Below are 15,325 nucleotides of genomic sequence, written 5' to 3'. Positions count from 1 at the left end.
GCTCACTGCAAGCTCCGCCTCCCGGGTTTACGCCATTCTCCTGCCTCAGTCTCCCGAGTAGCTGGGACTACAGGCGCCCGCCACCTCGCCCGGCTAGTTTTTTTTTTGTATTTTTTTAGTAGAGACGGGGTTTCACCGTGTTCGCCAGGATGGTCTCGATCTCCTGACCTCGTGATCCGCCCGTCTCGGCCTCCCAAAGTGCTGGGATTACAGGCTTGAGCCACCGCGCCCGGCCTTCTATTAAAATTTCATACCTTCCTTGATGCACATATAATCATATACAAACATCCACACACACACACACACACACACACACACACACACACACGGCAAAGGGGGTTTGGTCATGGATGGCTTTACGATTTGGGTCACTTTACAAATACCTTACTTCATTCTGCTGTTTTCTCACTTGGCAATTCATCATTGGAGATCCTGTTACCCCAGCTCCCATGTTGACTTGCTGTACCCAATCAGTGACCTAGGCTTTGGGAGTGATTTTTCCCTTTATCTATACCTACATCTGCCCTCGGCGAGCATTAATCCTAGTGGAACATGAGGTTAGGGTAGGGGGGTTACAGTATGTGTTTCTGTTGCTTGTGTTTAACTTTCAATACATGCCCTTTGACTTCTGGGAATAAAATGAGAACCAACTTGATCGTCCTAGCAATCTCTAGAAATCCACTGTGATCATCAAATGCAGTGGACAGGACTGGAGAAGAGCAGAAGGGAATCTTGGTCTTGTGCTGCAGGTGGTTTTGTGACTCGCTGCCACCTTCTTACCTGTGTGGCCTTGGGCAAATTATTCTACTGTAATGAACCTGCTTTCTCATTTGTAAAAGGGATAAAATAATAATACCAATGTTAATTTGATGCTTTAGTGAGATAATTACTTGCAACTGACTTCCAAATAATTATAAAAATTAACTATTACTGCTAATGCTTTGCTAATACTATCTCTTATGTATTTTCATTTTAATTGGGGACAATGTCTTTTTAGCCAAAGAACTGAGTTTATGATGACAGAACTTCAGGTCACTGAAAAAGCATGAGACACATTTCTGATACTTCTTACATTACAGTGAACAAGTGCAGTTAGTACTGTACCTATACAGTACTAACTCCACCTATAGCATGAGTTTTGTTTTATCCCATATGACTGAAGAAAGCACAAACAAGGGTAACAAAAAAACAAGGCCTGCAGCAAAATCACCATTTGAAAAATATCATCACTACCAAAATAATTTCATGTCTTATTGCTTTTAGTTTTTTTGAAGGGCATACTTACATCACCAGAAGGAGGAACAAAATAGATGCCACTTGAGTCGAATTTATAGTCTGAATTTTCAACTAATTCGGGATTGAAGAATTTGTTTAGAATGCTGCGCAGCGTGCGCCGGTCCCAGTCATCCGTCACTCTGCCTCCATAATTGCATTCGCCGGTCATGTACCGGAGAGCCTCATAGGGCAGTTCCTAAAATAGAGAGCATGTGTTGGTCAACCAGTTATCAGTAGCATGTTATACAGAATCGTGTTTCTTGTTTTTTCCTATTATTAAACATCTTACAAAAAGTTCCCATTAACATAACTTCCCTTCGTATGCTTCCCTGCTAATTGTTTCCATTTTTCCCAGGGCCGTTCACTTCTTTTCTGGCTTTTTATTTCCATCCAGTCAATGCTGACAATGGAACTCCTCTATTAACTTGTGAATTTATTGTCTATTCAACCAAAATTATTTCAACACTGTGTGCCAGATACGAATGAATTAGATCATAACGTCATCTGTGAAAACTTTGCACAGCTGAGTGACATGCAAAGCAGATACAGTATAATTCAGAGAGCTGGGCATGGTGGCTCACACCTGTAATCCCAGCACTTCGAGAGGCCAAGGCGGGAGAATCACTTGAGCCCAGTAGTTTGAGAACAGCCTGGGCAACATGAGGAGACCCTGTCCCTACCAAAAAAAAAAAAAAAAACACAATTAACCAGGTATGGTAGCACATGCCTATAGTCCCAGCTAGGGATGGGGCTGAGGTAGGAGGATCGAAGCTGCAGTGAAGGATAATCGTGCCACTACTCTCCAGCCTGGGTGACAGAGCAAGACACTGTCTGAAAACAAAACAAAACAAAACAAACAAACAAAATATATATATATATATATATAACTCAGAGATCAGCAGTGTTACTTCACCACCTTTCAATATCCATATATATTTGACAATTTGAATCATATATATACACAATTGTACGCTTTTTTTTTTGAGATGGAGTTTCACTCTTTTTGCCCAGGTTGGAGTGCAATGGCATGATCTCGGCTCACTGCAACCTCCACCTCCTGGGTTCAAGCGATTCTCCTGGTACAGCCTCCCGAGTAGCTGGGACTACAGGTGAGCGCCACCACGCCCGGCTCATTTTTCACATTTTTAGTACAGACGGGGTTTCACTGTGTTAGCCAGGATGGTCTCGATTTCCTGACCTCCTGATTCGCCCGCCTTGGTCTCCCAAAGTGCTGGGATCACAGGCGTGAGCCACAGCACCTGGCCAAACTGTATACTTTTTTTCACAAATTCTTACATGATTTCTTTTACAATTTCATAAAACATTCTTTGAAAATACTATTTTAATAGCTGTTTTCTAATATTAAACACTTTCGTTGCTTCTAATTTTTTAATGTGCTGAATTATGTTCATTAAATATACATTTCTTAAAATTTCTAATGATTCTTCAGTCTAGATTCCTGAAAAGGAAATTACTATTTTCTTTCCAAAGAAAGAAGCTTATAAAAGCAATTTATAAACGTTACCAGTCTGCTTTTCCAAAAAGCTGAAGCATTTGTAGCAGCCAGTTTTAAAATCTTTGCTAATATGGTAGGTCAATATTATTATTTTAATTTGCATTTCTAGAATAACAGTGAGGTCCACAATTATTTCATACGTTTAATACATTTGTTGTTCTTTTTAAACTAGCCTCCTATTTTTCCTATTAAAGTATTGTAGGGTTTTTTGTTGTTGTTGTTAGTTTTTTGCTTTTTGAGTCAGAGTCTTGCTCTGTCACCCAGGTTGGAGTGCAGCGGTGTGATCAGGGCTCACTGTCTCCACCTCCAGGGTTAAAGAGATCCTCCTACCTCAGCCTCTCAAATAGCTAAGACTACAGGCATATGCCACCACGCCCGGCTAATTTTTGTACTTTATGTAATGGTGGGGTTTCACCACGTTGCCCAGGCTGGCCTCGAACTCCTGGGCTCAGGCAATTCACTGTCTCAGCCTCCCAAAGTGCTGGGATTACAGGCATGAACCACTGCATCCTGCCCTATTAAAGTTTTAATAGTACTTCTTTGTATATACTCTTTTATAAACTGACTTACTTTTCAAATTTGTGGAAATAATTTTTCTACTTAGTTTTAAAAGTATTTTATTATGCTCTTTAGTGTATAGAATTTTAACATTTATTAATGCAATGGTGTTGATTTTCACAATGCAATTTATTTTATCCTGAGCATAAATATTTACACACCCACCAGCAGTAGAGAAAATTCTATTTTTCACTACTCTCAAGAAAACAGAGTATTATCATTTAGGAAAAAAACTGACAATAAAATATAATTATTTTAATTGTGATTTTGACATTGGCACTTTCAAAATTCTTATTCACCATTTGTATTCTTTATTTTATAAATTATTCACTCTGATCTTTTATGTTTTCTAATTTGAATGATTATCTTCTTTTCTTATTCAAAAGCTCTTTGTATAGATTGAATCAGTCTTTCAGATAAAATTTTAAATACTTTATCCATTTTTATTTATCTTTTACTTCTACGATGTTTATAATATTTTAATATAGCAATATTTTAAAATATTTTATGCTAGGCCAGGCGCGGTGGCTCATACTTATAATCCCAGCACTTTGGGAGGCCGAGGCAGGTGGATCACTTGAGGTCAGGAGTTTGATACCAGCCTGGCCAACATGGTGAAACCCCATCTCTACTAAAAATACAAAAATTAGCTGGATGTGGTGGCATGCACCTGTAACCCCAGCTACTCAAGAGGCAGAGAAATAAGAATCGCTTGAACCTTGGAGGCAGAGGTTGCAGTGAGCCGAGATCGTGCCATTGCACTCCAGCCTGGGCAATAGGGCAAGACTCTGTCTCAAAATATATATATGTTTCAAAAAATATATTTTTTATACTAAAATATGGTAATCTCTTGAGAATGTTTTCATTATTTTTGTGCTTTCTATGTCCTCTTTACAGTTACCTACTAAAATCTAAAGTGCATAGATCCAACATTCTAGTGATCCCACTTTGAGCAATCCTTTCAAGTAGAAACAGTAGCACTAGGGTAAGTAGTAGTGATTAGAGAGGGGAAATTTATTGAATTGGATGCTGGAAATTATAAGGCTTGTTATTTGGTAGAACTGGAACTTAAGGCAGTGAATTTAGGAGAACACGTGTCAGTGACAAAGCCCTTGTGAAAAAACCAAATCAAATCAGGAAGAATTGCAGAACATTTACGTGCTTCCAACTGCAAATGTGAGCGGAGTTTGATGAGATACACACACTGCCTGGGCTTGCGCTGCTGACAGGCCCTCACCCCATAAAAATGAAATACAATAAGAAAATGAAATTTGGTAAGAAAACTCATATGCAAATCAAATAAGTAGTAAATGCAGTAGAGGTGGATCAGCTAGCCCCTGAGAAGGCTTTGTGATGTAGACAGATGAGATGTGGAGGAGAATTTCATAAGGGTTCATCTTGGCCAACATGCCCCTGAGAGTCCATGAAGTAAATGCTATCTGTTGTTTCTCTCAGAAGTTCGGTCAAATCCAGGGCTAACTAAATTGAGGAGTGTTTTCCCCAGGGGTGGGTGTGTTGGTGGGCATGTAGATTACTAAAGTTTCTAGAAATAGTGGCAGTTTGCTGCTTGGATTGCTTCCCTGTTCCTTGTTACAAGAGGGTTGAGACAACGAGCAGCGGGAGTAGGTGAAAACAGGGCTTGAAGTCAACAATTAGTGTTCATGGTTATATAAGAAGTTCATTTTAACCTTAATTAGCAAAAAACAAAAAGAAAATAAAATATTAATGATCAAAAAAGGGGAAATGCTGTGTAAGCAGTCATTAAAACGAAGATGTCTATCTACTTTGAAAGTTATCCACAACATATGTAGGTAAAAAAAAAAAAAGTAAGCTGAAGATAAATATGTACACCATAATAATGTTTTTGAGAAAAAATTATGTGTGTATTGTGTTTCTATATGTGTATCTATATATGCACAGGAAAATATCCAGGCACATATGCCCCAGGATGTGAAAATGGTTGCCTTGGGGATCTGTTAGGGTCACAATGAGGGGTAAGAGGTGGGTCTTACACACACACACACACACACACACACACACACACACACCCCTACCAAAACAAGAATGACAAAGCAACTGCCCATCTGCCAAGTAGATAATATATATCCACCTAAATTTTCTTCTTTTACACTTTTAATTTTTTCTATTTAGTCTTTTTTGATCCAACAGAAATTATATATGAAGAATCTACTTTAGCATATAACGAATTATTCTAACTTCATTTGTCAAATACCTCTTCCGTTTTCTAATGTCGATTGTTCAAGAAGGAGTGTATTAGACTTAATAATATCAAAGTGAGCTATGAATCCACATTCCGCAAAGAATCCCTCTTTAACTCTTGATGATTATATGTGACTCAAGAATAGCAGTTTTGTCAAGTTTGCAATATAATTACTATGCTGGAGGAATGTCAAGCACTTTCTGACTTGTCATTTAATAGAAGGAACCACTTTGGTCAGTGAAACATGTCATTTAAAGATTCCTGAAGAAAGTGAAATAGCTCATACTTATACCACATGATTATTTATCATTTTTTATTTAATACATTTAAATATCATATTCTTTCACTATAAATGAATTAAAGAAACACAGAAAAACATGCGTAAATTAGCCATGTTTTTAAAAAAAATTGTATTGTTTCTGTAAAGTCCTGAAAGTTAGATGGAGTTCAGCATTTAAAGAGATATAACAGTTTTGAAATTACTGTTGCAAATCCAACAGGCACTTAATTTATTCTCTCCAGCATTTAACAGGATGAACTATTCTTGATACTCTTTATTTACTCAGATTGCTCACTCCTGTTTTTTTCCTGGCTGCACCATCTGCCCTCTACGTCTTCTGTTCTCTCTCCTACCATTGTTTTTTGGTGCTCACTAACATATAATCTGTGTTCTCTTTTTCTACAGCACAAGGCCTCCCCTTTAAATCTATTTTCAGGCTTCTCCTAACACTTGAAAAATCTATAAATCTCTATTTTGTGCTCTCTCTTCCCTTGAGTTTTGTATCTATATGCCAAGAGCCTAAAAGACATTTTTACCTACATATCCACTCACCCATCTGCTCTATACCTATTAATGCCTGGTTCTATTCCCTGTCTGGATTAATGAATGAAAACAACACCAATCCACACCAGAAAACTCACATCAACCAAGGCTTCTCCCTCTCCCTTTACCATTGAATATCTAAGTCATTTCAATCATTTCCCCTACATATCCACTGTTATCTCTACCCTGTTCCCTAATCTTGCTCAAATGATTTTGTTTAGACTCTTATCGTTACCCACCTGGGTTATCATGATAGTCTCCTGTATTACTTTCCTATGACACCAATAGGTGGCTTAAAGTAATAGAAATTTATTTTCTAACAGTGCTGGAGTCTACAACTCTGAGATCAAGGGACTGCCAAGGCCACACTCTCTCTCAAGCCTCTATAAGGATCTTTCCCAGCCTCCTCAAGCTGTAGCTCCAGATGTTCCTTGGCTTGTGGCAGCACAACTCCAATCTCTGCCTCTGTCTTCACATGGCTGTCTTCCTCTCTGTGTGTGTTCAGATTTCTCTCTTTTTATAATGACACTAGTCATATTAGTTGAACAGCCCACCCTACTCCCATATGACCACATTTTAACTTAACTAATTATACCCTCAATGACCCCATCCCAAAATAATGTCACATTCTGAATTACCATGGATTAAGACTTCAACATGTCTTTTACGGGGACACAATTCAGCGCCTAGCATCTCCTAAAACCAGTCTGCCAGCTAAGTCTCTCTAATCCACTCTCCATTCTGTTGCAAGAGTGATATTTCTAAAAGGCAAAAATAGTCTCCAAAAGGCACATCAATAACAATAGAATAACCACCAAATTAGTTTGCATGGCATAATGTTCCAAATCACTCATAGTTAACCAAATTTTTTCACTGATTTGTACTTTTTTAAGACTATTTTTAAAGAATAGTTTTAGGCTCAAAGCAAAATGGAGCAAAAGGTCCCCATACATGCATAGCCTCCTCCAGTATCAACATTCACGACCAGAGTGGCACATGTGTTACAAATGATGAGCCTACACTGACACATCATTCATTAGGGTTCACTCCTGGTGTTGTACATTCTATGGATTTGGACAGTTTCATAATGTTGTGTATATACCATTATAGTATCATACAGAATATTTGTGCTGCCCCAAATAAAAATTATCTGTGTTCTACCTATTCATCTTTCTTTTCTTTTTTTTTTTTTTGAGACGGAGTCTCACTCTGTCGCCCAGGCTGGAGTGCAGTGGCCGGATCTCAGCTCACTGCAAGCTCCGCCTCCCAGGTTTATGCCATTCTCCTGCCTCAGCCTCCAGAGTAGCTGGGACTACAGGCGCCTGCCACCTTGCCCGGCTAGTTTTTTGTATTTTTAGTAAAGACGGGGTTTCACCGTGTTAGCCAGGATGGTCTCGATCTCCTGACCTCGTGATCCGCCCGTCTTGGCCTCCCAAAGTGCTGGAATTACAGGCTTAAGCCACCGCGTCCGGCCTCATCTTTCTTTCCTACCTACGCCTTGGGAACCAATAATCATTTTACTGTCTCTACAATTTTGCCTTTTCCAGAAGGTCATATAGTTGAAATCACAGACTACATAGCCTTTTCAGACTGTATTCTCCCACTTAGCAATAATGCATTTAAGTTTCCTCCATGTCATTTTATGGCTTAATAGCTCATTTCTTTTTAGCATGGAATAATATCCCATTGTCTGAATGTACCACAGTTTATCCATTCACCTACTAAAGGACAACCTGGTTGCTTCCAAGTTTTGCCGATTATGAATAAAGCTTCTACACATGCCTATATGCAGGTTTTTGTGTGGACCTAAGTTTTCAACTGCACTGGGAAAATATAGAAAGAAGCATGATTGCTGGATCATATGGTAAAAGGATGTTTAGTTTTATAAGAAACTGCTAAAGTATCTTCCACAGTGGCTGTACCCACACCAGCAGTTAATGAGAGTTCCTGCTGCTCCACACCCTTGTTAGCATTTGGTGGTGTCAATGTTCCAAATTTTGGTCATTCCAATAGATGTGTAATGGTCTCTCAATGTTTTAGTTTGTATTTCTCTGATGATATATAATGTGGGGAGCATCTTTCATATGCTTATTTGTCATATTGTATATATTTATTAGTGAGATGTCTGTTAAGATCTTTGACCCCTTTTTAAATCTGGTATTTTGTTTCCTTATTGTTGACTTTTAAGAGTTTGTTGGATATTTTGGATAATAGTCCTTTATCGGATATGTCTTTTGCAAACATTTTCTCTCAGTCCGTGTTTTTTCGTTTTTGTTTTTTGTTTTGTTTTGTTTCTTTTGTTTTTTAAGACAGGGTCTTGTTTAGCTAGGACTTATATTAACTAGGACTTCTAGAACAATGTCGAAAAGCAACAGTGAGAAAGGATATCATTGCCTTGTTCCTGATCTTGGTGGGAAAGCTTCCAGTTTCTCATCATTTAAGTACAATTAGCTGTAGGTTTTTTGTATATTTGTTTAATCAAGTTGAGGATGCTCCCCTCCATTCCTAGTTTACTGAGAGGTTTTTTGTTGTTGTTGTTGTTGTTGTTTTGCTCTGTTTTGTTTTAAATCATGAATGAGTTGGATTTTTTCAGATGTTTTTTCTGCATCTATTGATATGATCATGTGATTTTTCTTAGTCAGCCTTTCAATTCATTAATTGAATTTGTAATGTAAACCAGCCTTGCATACCTGCATACTTTTAACTGACTCTTCACTATAGAATATAATATTTTAAATTAGAATATACCCTACAAGTGTTCAGAACAAATTGTTAAATGGAAGAGCTTCTCATCCATTTTTTTTGTATTGAAAAGTGTAATTATAGCTTGAATACTTCCTCAGGCTCTGTATCACTGCATTTTGCTGCCTTATTAGTGTACTTTTGCATAAATGTTACTACAAGAAAATAGCTCATTAAATTTATGATTCTTTTGAATGTTTTGTCAAATTTAGATTCTGCAAAATTGAAGGCTTTCTGAATTCATTCTATAGAATAGGAATTTGTCCAATGAAACACAGAAGCTCAAATAAAAGATTCTTCACATAAGGTTAGATACAGCATCTGAACTCTCAGTATTTATTTTGTTCAGTTTCTTCTTTACTTTTGTAGAGATAGAATCCAATGCCTTTCTGTTTGTAAGCCTTTTTAAAAAGTCATAATTTACTAAACATTTCAAAAACTAAAACTTTTTAATACTCAATTGATGAAATGATTTAGTTATAGATTTCAAACTAAATTTGAACAAAATTACCAAAATTTAGAGGATTAGCTTTCAGAAAAGGCTTCATATTTTATAGGACATTTAGGTTTATTTATCAAGTGCTTCTTAAAAGGTACAGGCATGTCGAAAATCCCATTAATAAGTAGCAAAGAGAGAAAGGGTACTGCCATGCTGCGTGCGTATGAGTACATCCGAATTGGAGAGGCTGAAATATGGTTGATGTGACAAGATTAGGCTCTTTGGCTTCTTTCCAGAATCTATACTCCAGGTTAACACCAATGGCTTAAATAGATTTTTTTTTTTCCTGACAAATGATCCAAACTTTGGAATAGTGGTATAATGACATTTTCCTAAAATAAAGTCATACTCCACAAAAGAAGAAAACTGGTCTGTTTGTTTTTTACATTTTGGAACCCGGTTGACTAATAGTCTTCTCAAGTCCTTTTCAAAATAAGTATAATATTATCATTTTTGGATCTCCCAAAGTGTTTATGTAATCAAAATAAATGATATAACATGGGTTTCTAATAGACAAACTGATGTCCTAACTACCTAGTATAGCAGTTATAATATCCTATGATAATAAAGTACTACTTAATAAGCTGTTGGGAACTACTCTCCTATTCATTTTGTAAGAATAGAAATTAATCAGAAGTGCCCACTTACTGTAACACACTTATAGCATGATAAAGAACAACATAGGTAATGTCCTTGCTGTGATTTTTATGATACCTCATACTGGTTCAGGAACATGTGGAGTTGCTGTACACTGATTCTCAGATCAGTCTCATTGAACTCATAAGGAATATTCCAACCTAGGGGTCCAAATTTCCGTCTTTCTTGTACCAAAGCATGAAAGAAACACAGGCCATAAAGCAATTTCTTGAATTCCTCCTGTAATGAGAAGAAATGATGCCACATCATTATTTTCTCCATATATTGCATTATATTTACCATATTTTAAAATGAAAGTAAATTCCTTCACTTGTAAATAGCATAGGGATATATTCATCCCAAATTATAATTATAACAGAATTAAGTATGTTTCTACAGCTCTTCAAGCAAAGTATATCTATCTGTGTACATGGTCACATAGCTATGCACACATAGCTATGCACCCCAGGTTTTTAGGAAGCATGGGAGGCTCATCTAACTTAATCCTGTGTTACAGATTTTGGAGGTCTTTACTGAAGCATCATAAGGCAACACATAACAATTCCAATGTGTGCTCCCAGATCACCATGGAGAAATGTCAAAGGATGTAATTCGAACTGATTAGAGATCTGTAAAACCCAGAAGGAAAATAGGAAGCAGGGAAGATAGAACTAGAAAGAGGATTTGTGAAGAGATTTCCTGGGAGTGAACAGCTGTTATGCTGGGAGTCCCCTTCCCCTAACCCCCAGTGGGGAGGGTTATGTGGGGTCTACCCTCTAAGTTCGAGTTAGTGAGAAGGAATTGATGGGGCCACATGGAGAGCTGACACATGTCCCCTGCAGTTGGGGCAGGGTGGAAAATAGGGAGAGGATGGTAAAAGTGAAGTCGCCACACTCCTCCTACAGTGGGCCCATCCAGTGGGAATCTCAAGGAGCAGACAGGGAGTGTGGGCTGAGAATGGGAGCTGGGGGTCATTTTAAAGGTGCCCTGGTCAAGAATACTTCTGCCACAGGGTGAGGAAACCCCAAGGGTAAGAGCCTGTATGAAGGGAGTGCTGGAGAAGCAGAAGCTGAGGAGAATTTGGAGTAGCCATCTCGAGTAGAGGCACTGCCGAAGGTGACACAGTCACAGTCACAGGAGTCCAGCAGGGGAGCCGAAGGAGAACCCATGAAAACACTCACAAGAGATTTCACAAAGAACTCAAGAGTCAGCTTGAAATGATTTGTCAAGTCCAGAGAGCTGTAGGCAATAGCAGCCCCCATCAGGAATTTCTGCCTCTCCCAGCCTTACCCTCACATACACTTGCTGCTGGAGCAGTCTGCATCAGCAGCTATCAAGTGCAGGAGGAATCATACAAAGAAAGATGCCAACTCCATCTTCCCCCAAGGGCAGGAAGCCCACCAACTACAGGCCCAAGGTGAGACACTGAGAAGTGGAAACCTAGATTTTGAATAAAAGTTGAAGTAATGATCAATATATTACATTATACTTCTTGGTTTTTGAATCAAGGCTGGCTTTGCAATTTAAAATGACTATAGAACACTTTACTACCTAACAGTAATCAGAAAAGTCACAGAAATGACCTCTTACACAAGAGCAGGGGAAGGGTTTCCTTCATAGAATAAATTTGAAAGGGAGAGTGGGAGACAAAAGAAAAAGTAGCATAAATTTAACCACAGAGGTTAAACATGCTGGGCTAATTCTGGACTATTTTCAATATATTAGAGAATTGAGCAAATCAGTAAATGTGCTGATACGTTGAAAGCCAGGCTTCTCATTGCAGAAGAAGGGACATACAAATATGGAATGAGGAAAAGCAAAAAAGATATCTGAGAAGAGTGACTGAAATTGGAGGCATTAGTATGAATTCATCACTTATAAAATATGTATGTAGTATTTATGTGCACATGAACTTGTCTGCATGCATGTGTATGTATATTTGTATATTTGCATGTAGGTGTGCATGTATATTTGTACATTTGTGTATGTGTGTACATGTGTATACTTCTAAGTTCTCTCCACTGAAAGTGTCAAGAAAATACAGATAATGCAGTAGCAATAAGCTCCTCTAACACCCAAACCATGCTATCTAATGCCATTCTCCATTAAAAGGAAACGGGATTCTTCAGAAAAGAAGGGAGAACTGTTGCTTATAGTAGAGTGCCAAGTGTTGAATGTGGAAGGGAGCACTCGGGTGGGAAATAACATTTTTACAATCGTCACAGGAATAACTGGATCGGGTAAGAATCATTAATGATTACTAAGTCTGGGTTGGGACTGGATTTTGAGGAGGAATGGGATATTTTCATGGTGCTAAAGTATCTCCCCCACAGACCGATTATTCGTGGCAAAGGGGAAAACAGTTATTATACAGTGAGGAAATAAGGCAATACTTTGTCTCGGTGATCAGAATTAGTATCATCAGTGAAGGACAAATGGCATCATGTGCCTCCAGATGTGATCTCTGAGCATACAGTATCACCTATGGAATATCTTGGCTAAGAATGAATCACCTGAATCTAATTATGAGAAAACATAAAAAAAAACCAAAATGAGAAACTTATTAAAAACCAGAGAGGAAGTCCTAGCCATAGTAAACAGGCAAGAGAAAAAATAAGACATCCAAATAGAAAAAGAAGAAGACAAACTCTTCTCTCTCTTTGCTGACAATATGATTCTATACCTAGAAAACACCAAAGACTCTGCCAAAAGACTCTTAGAACTGATAAATGACTTCAGTAAAGTTTCAGAATACAAAATCAATGTACAAAAATTAGCAGAATTTCCATACACCAATAATGTTCAAGCTGAAAACCAAATCAAGGACACAATCCCATTTATAATAGCTGCCTTCCATCCCACACAATACCTAGGAATACATTTAACTAAGGAGGTGAAAAATCTCTACAAGGAGAACCACAAAACACTGCTGAAAGAAATCACAGGTGACTCAAACAAATGGAAAAACTCCACATTCATGGACTGGAAGAATCAATACTCTTAAAATGGCCATACACCCCAAAGCAATATACACACTCAACACCATTCCTATCAAACTATCAATGTCATTTTTCACAGAATTAGAAAAAACTAATTCTACAACTCATAAAGAACCAAAAACAATCCTAAGCAAAAAGAATAATACCAGAGTCATCATATTACCCAACTTTAAATTATACTACAAGGTTACAGTAACCAAAACAGCATGGTACTGGTTAAAAAAAAAAAGAAAGAAAAGAAAACAGACACATAGACCAATGGAAAAGAATAGCGAACCCAGAAATAAAGCTGCACACCTACAGCCATCTGCTCTTTGACAAAGTTGACAAAAATAAGCAATGGAGAAAAGACTCCCTATTCAATAAATGGTACTAGGATAGCTGGCTAGCCATATGCAGAAGAATGAAACTGGATCCCTACATTTCACCATATTCAAAAATTAACTCAAAATGGATTAAAGACTTAAATGTAAAATTCAAACTATAAAATCCTAGAAGAAAACAGAGGAAATACCCTTCTCAAAATTGGCCTTGGAAAATAATTTTGGCTAAGTCCTCAAAAGCAATTGCAACAAAACAAAATTAATTAAACTAAAGAGCTTCTGCACAGCAAAAGAAACCATCAACAGAGTAAAAGGATAACCTTCAGAATGGGAGAAAATATTTGCAAACTATGCATCTGACAAAGGTCTAAAATATTCAGAATCTATAAGGAACTTAAACAATTTAGCAAGCAATAAACAAATAACCCCATTAAAATGGGCAGAAGACATGAACAGATACTTCTTGAAAGAAGATATACAAGTGGCCAAGAAACATATAAAAAAGTGCTCCACATCACTAATCATCAGAGAAATGTAAATCAAAACCACCATGAGATACCATCTTATACCAGTCAGAATGGCTGTTACTAAAAAGTCAAAACACAATGGATGCTGGTGAGGCTGCAGAGAAAAGGGAATGCTTATACACTGTTGGTAGGAATGTAAATTAATTTAGCCACTGTGGAAAGCAGTTTGGAGATTTCTTAAATAACTTAAAACAGAACTACCACTCCACCAAACAATCCCATTACTGCATGTATATCCAGAGAAGATAAATCATTCTGCTCAAAAGACACATGAACTCGTATGTTCTCAGCACTAATTGCAACAGCAAAGACATGGAATCAACCTTAGAGCACATCAGTGGTGGATTGGATTAAGAAAATGTAGGCCGGGCACGGTGGCTCAAGCCTGTAATCCCAGCACTTTGGGAGGCCGAGACAGGTGGATCACGAGGTCAGGAGATCGAGACCATCCTGGCTAACACGGTGAAACCCCGTCTCTACTAAAATACAAAACTAGCTGGGCGAGGTGGCGGGCGCCTGTAGTCCCAGCTACTCGGGAGGCTGAGGCAGGAGAATGGTGTAAACCCGGGAGGCGGAGCTTGCAGTGAGCTGAGATCTGGCCACTGCACTCCAGTCCGGGCGACAGAGCGAGACTCCGCCTCAAAAAAAAAAAAAAAAAAGAAAGAAAATGTAGTACTTATACACTGTGGCACACTATGCAGCCATAAAAAAGAATGAAGTCATGCTCCTTGCAGCAACATGGATGCAGCTGGAGGCCATTATCCTAAGCTAGTTAATGCAGGAGCAGAAAACCAAATACTGCATCTTCTCACTTATAAGTAGGAGCTAAACATCGGGTAAAGACAGACATAAAGAAGGAAACAATAGGTCAGGTGCGGTGGCTCATTCCTGTAATCCCAGAACTTTGGGAGGCCAAGGAGGGCAGACCACTTAGGTCAGGTGCTTGAGACCAGCCTGGCCAACATGGTGAAACCCTGTCTCTGCCAAAAAATACAAAAATTAGCCAGGTGTAGTGGTATGTGTGTGTAGTCCCATCTACTCATGAGGCTGAGGTGGGATAATCATTTGAGCCAGAGACGTGGAGGTTGCAGTGAGCTGTGATTGAGCCACTGCACTCCAATCTGGGCAATAGAGTGAGACCCTGTCTCAAAAAAAAAAAAAGGAAGAAGGAAGGAAGAAAGGAAGAAAGAAAGGAAGGAAGGAAGG

The 15,325-nt window shown here is 38.3% G+C and overlaps 1 protein-coding gene across 1 annotated transcript in view; it reads right to left on the bottom strand.

Annotated features, from left to right (window-relative positions):
- The window catches only part of LOC108523235 (dynein heavy chain 7, axonemal-like), a gene marked incomplete at its 5' end in the record, with an annotated part of 190,324 nt that overhangs the window by 28,006 nt on the left and 146,993 nt on the right, over positions 1-15,325 (bottom strand). The window contains 2 exon segments of the mRNA XM_017863753.1: positions 1,286-1,471; positions 10,349-10,510. Of these exon segments, the coding sequence (XP_017719242.1) occupies positions 1,286-1,471; positions 10,349-10,510 (348 nt within the window).

The sequence above is a fragment of the Rhinopithecus bieti genome, unplaced genomic scaffold (assembly GCF_001698545.2).
Source record: "Rhinopithecus bieti isolate Rb0 unplaced genomic scaffold, ASM169854v2 scaffold_64265, whole genome shotgun sequence".
NCBI classification, from domain to species: Eukaryota; Metazoa; Chordata; class Mammalia; order Primates; family Cercopithecidae; genus Rhinopithecus; species Rhinopithecus bieti.
Note: the sequence above shows the minus strand (reverse complement) of the source record. Positions and strands in the feature narration are given on the sequence as shown.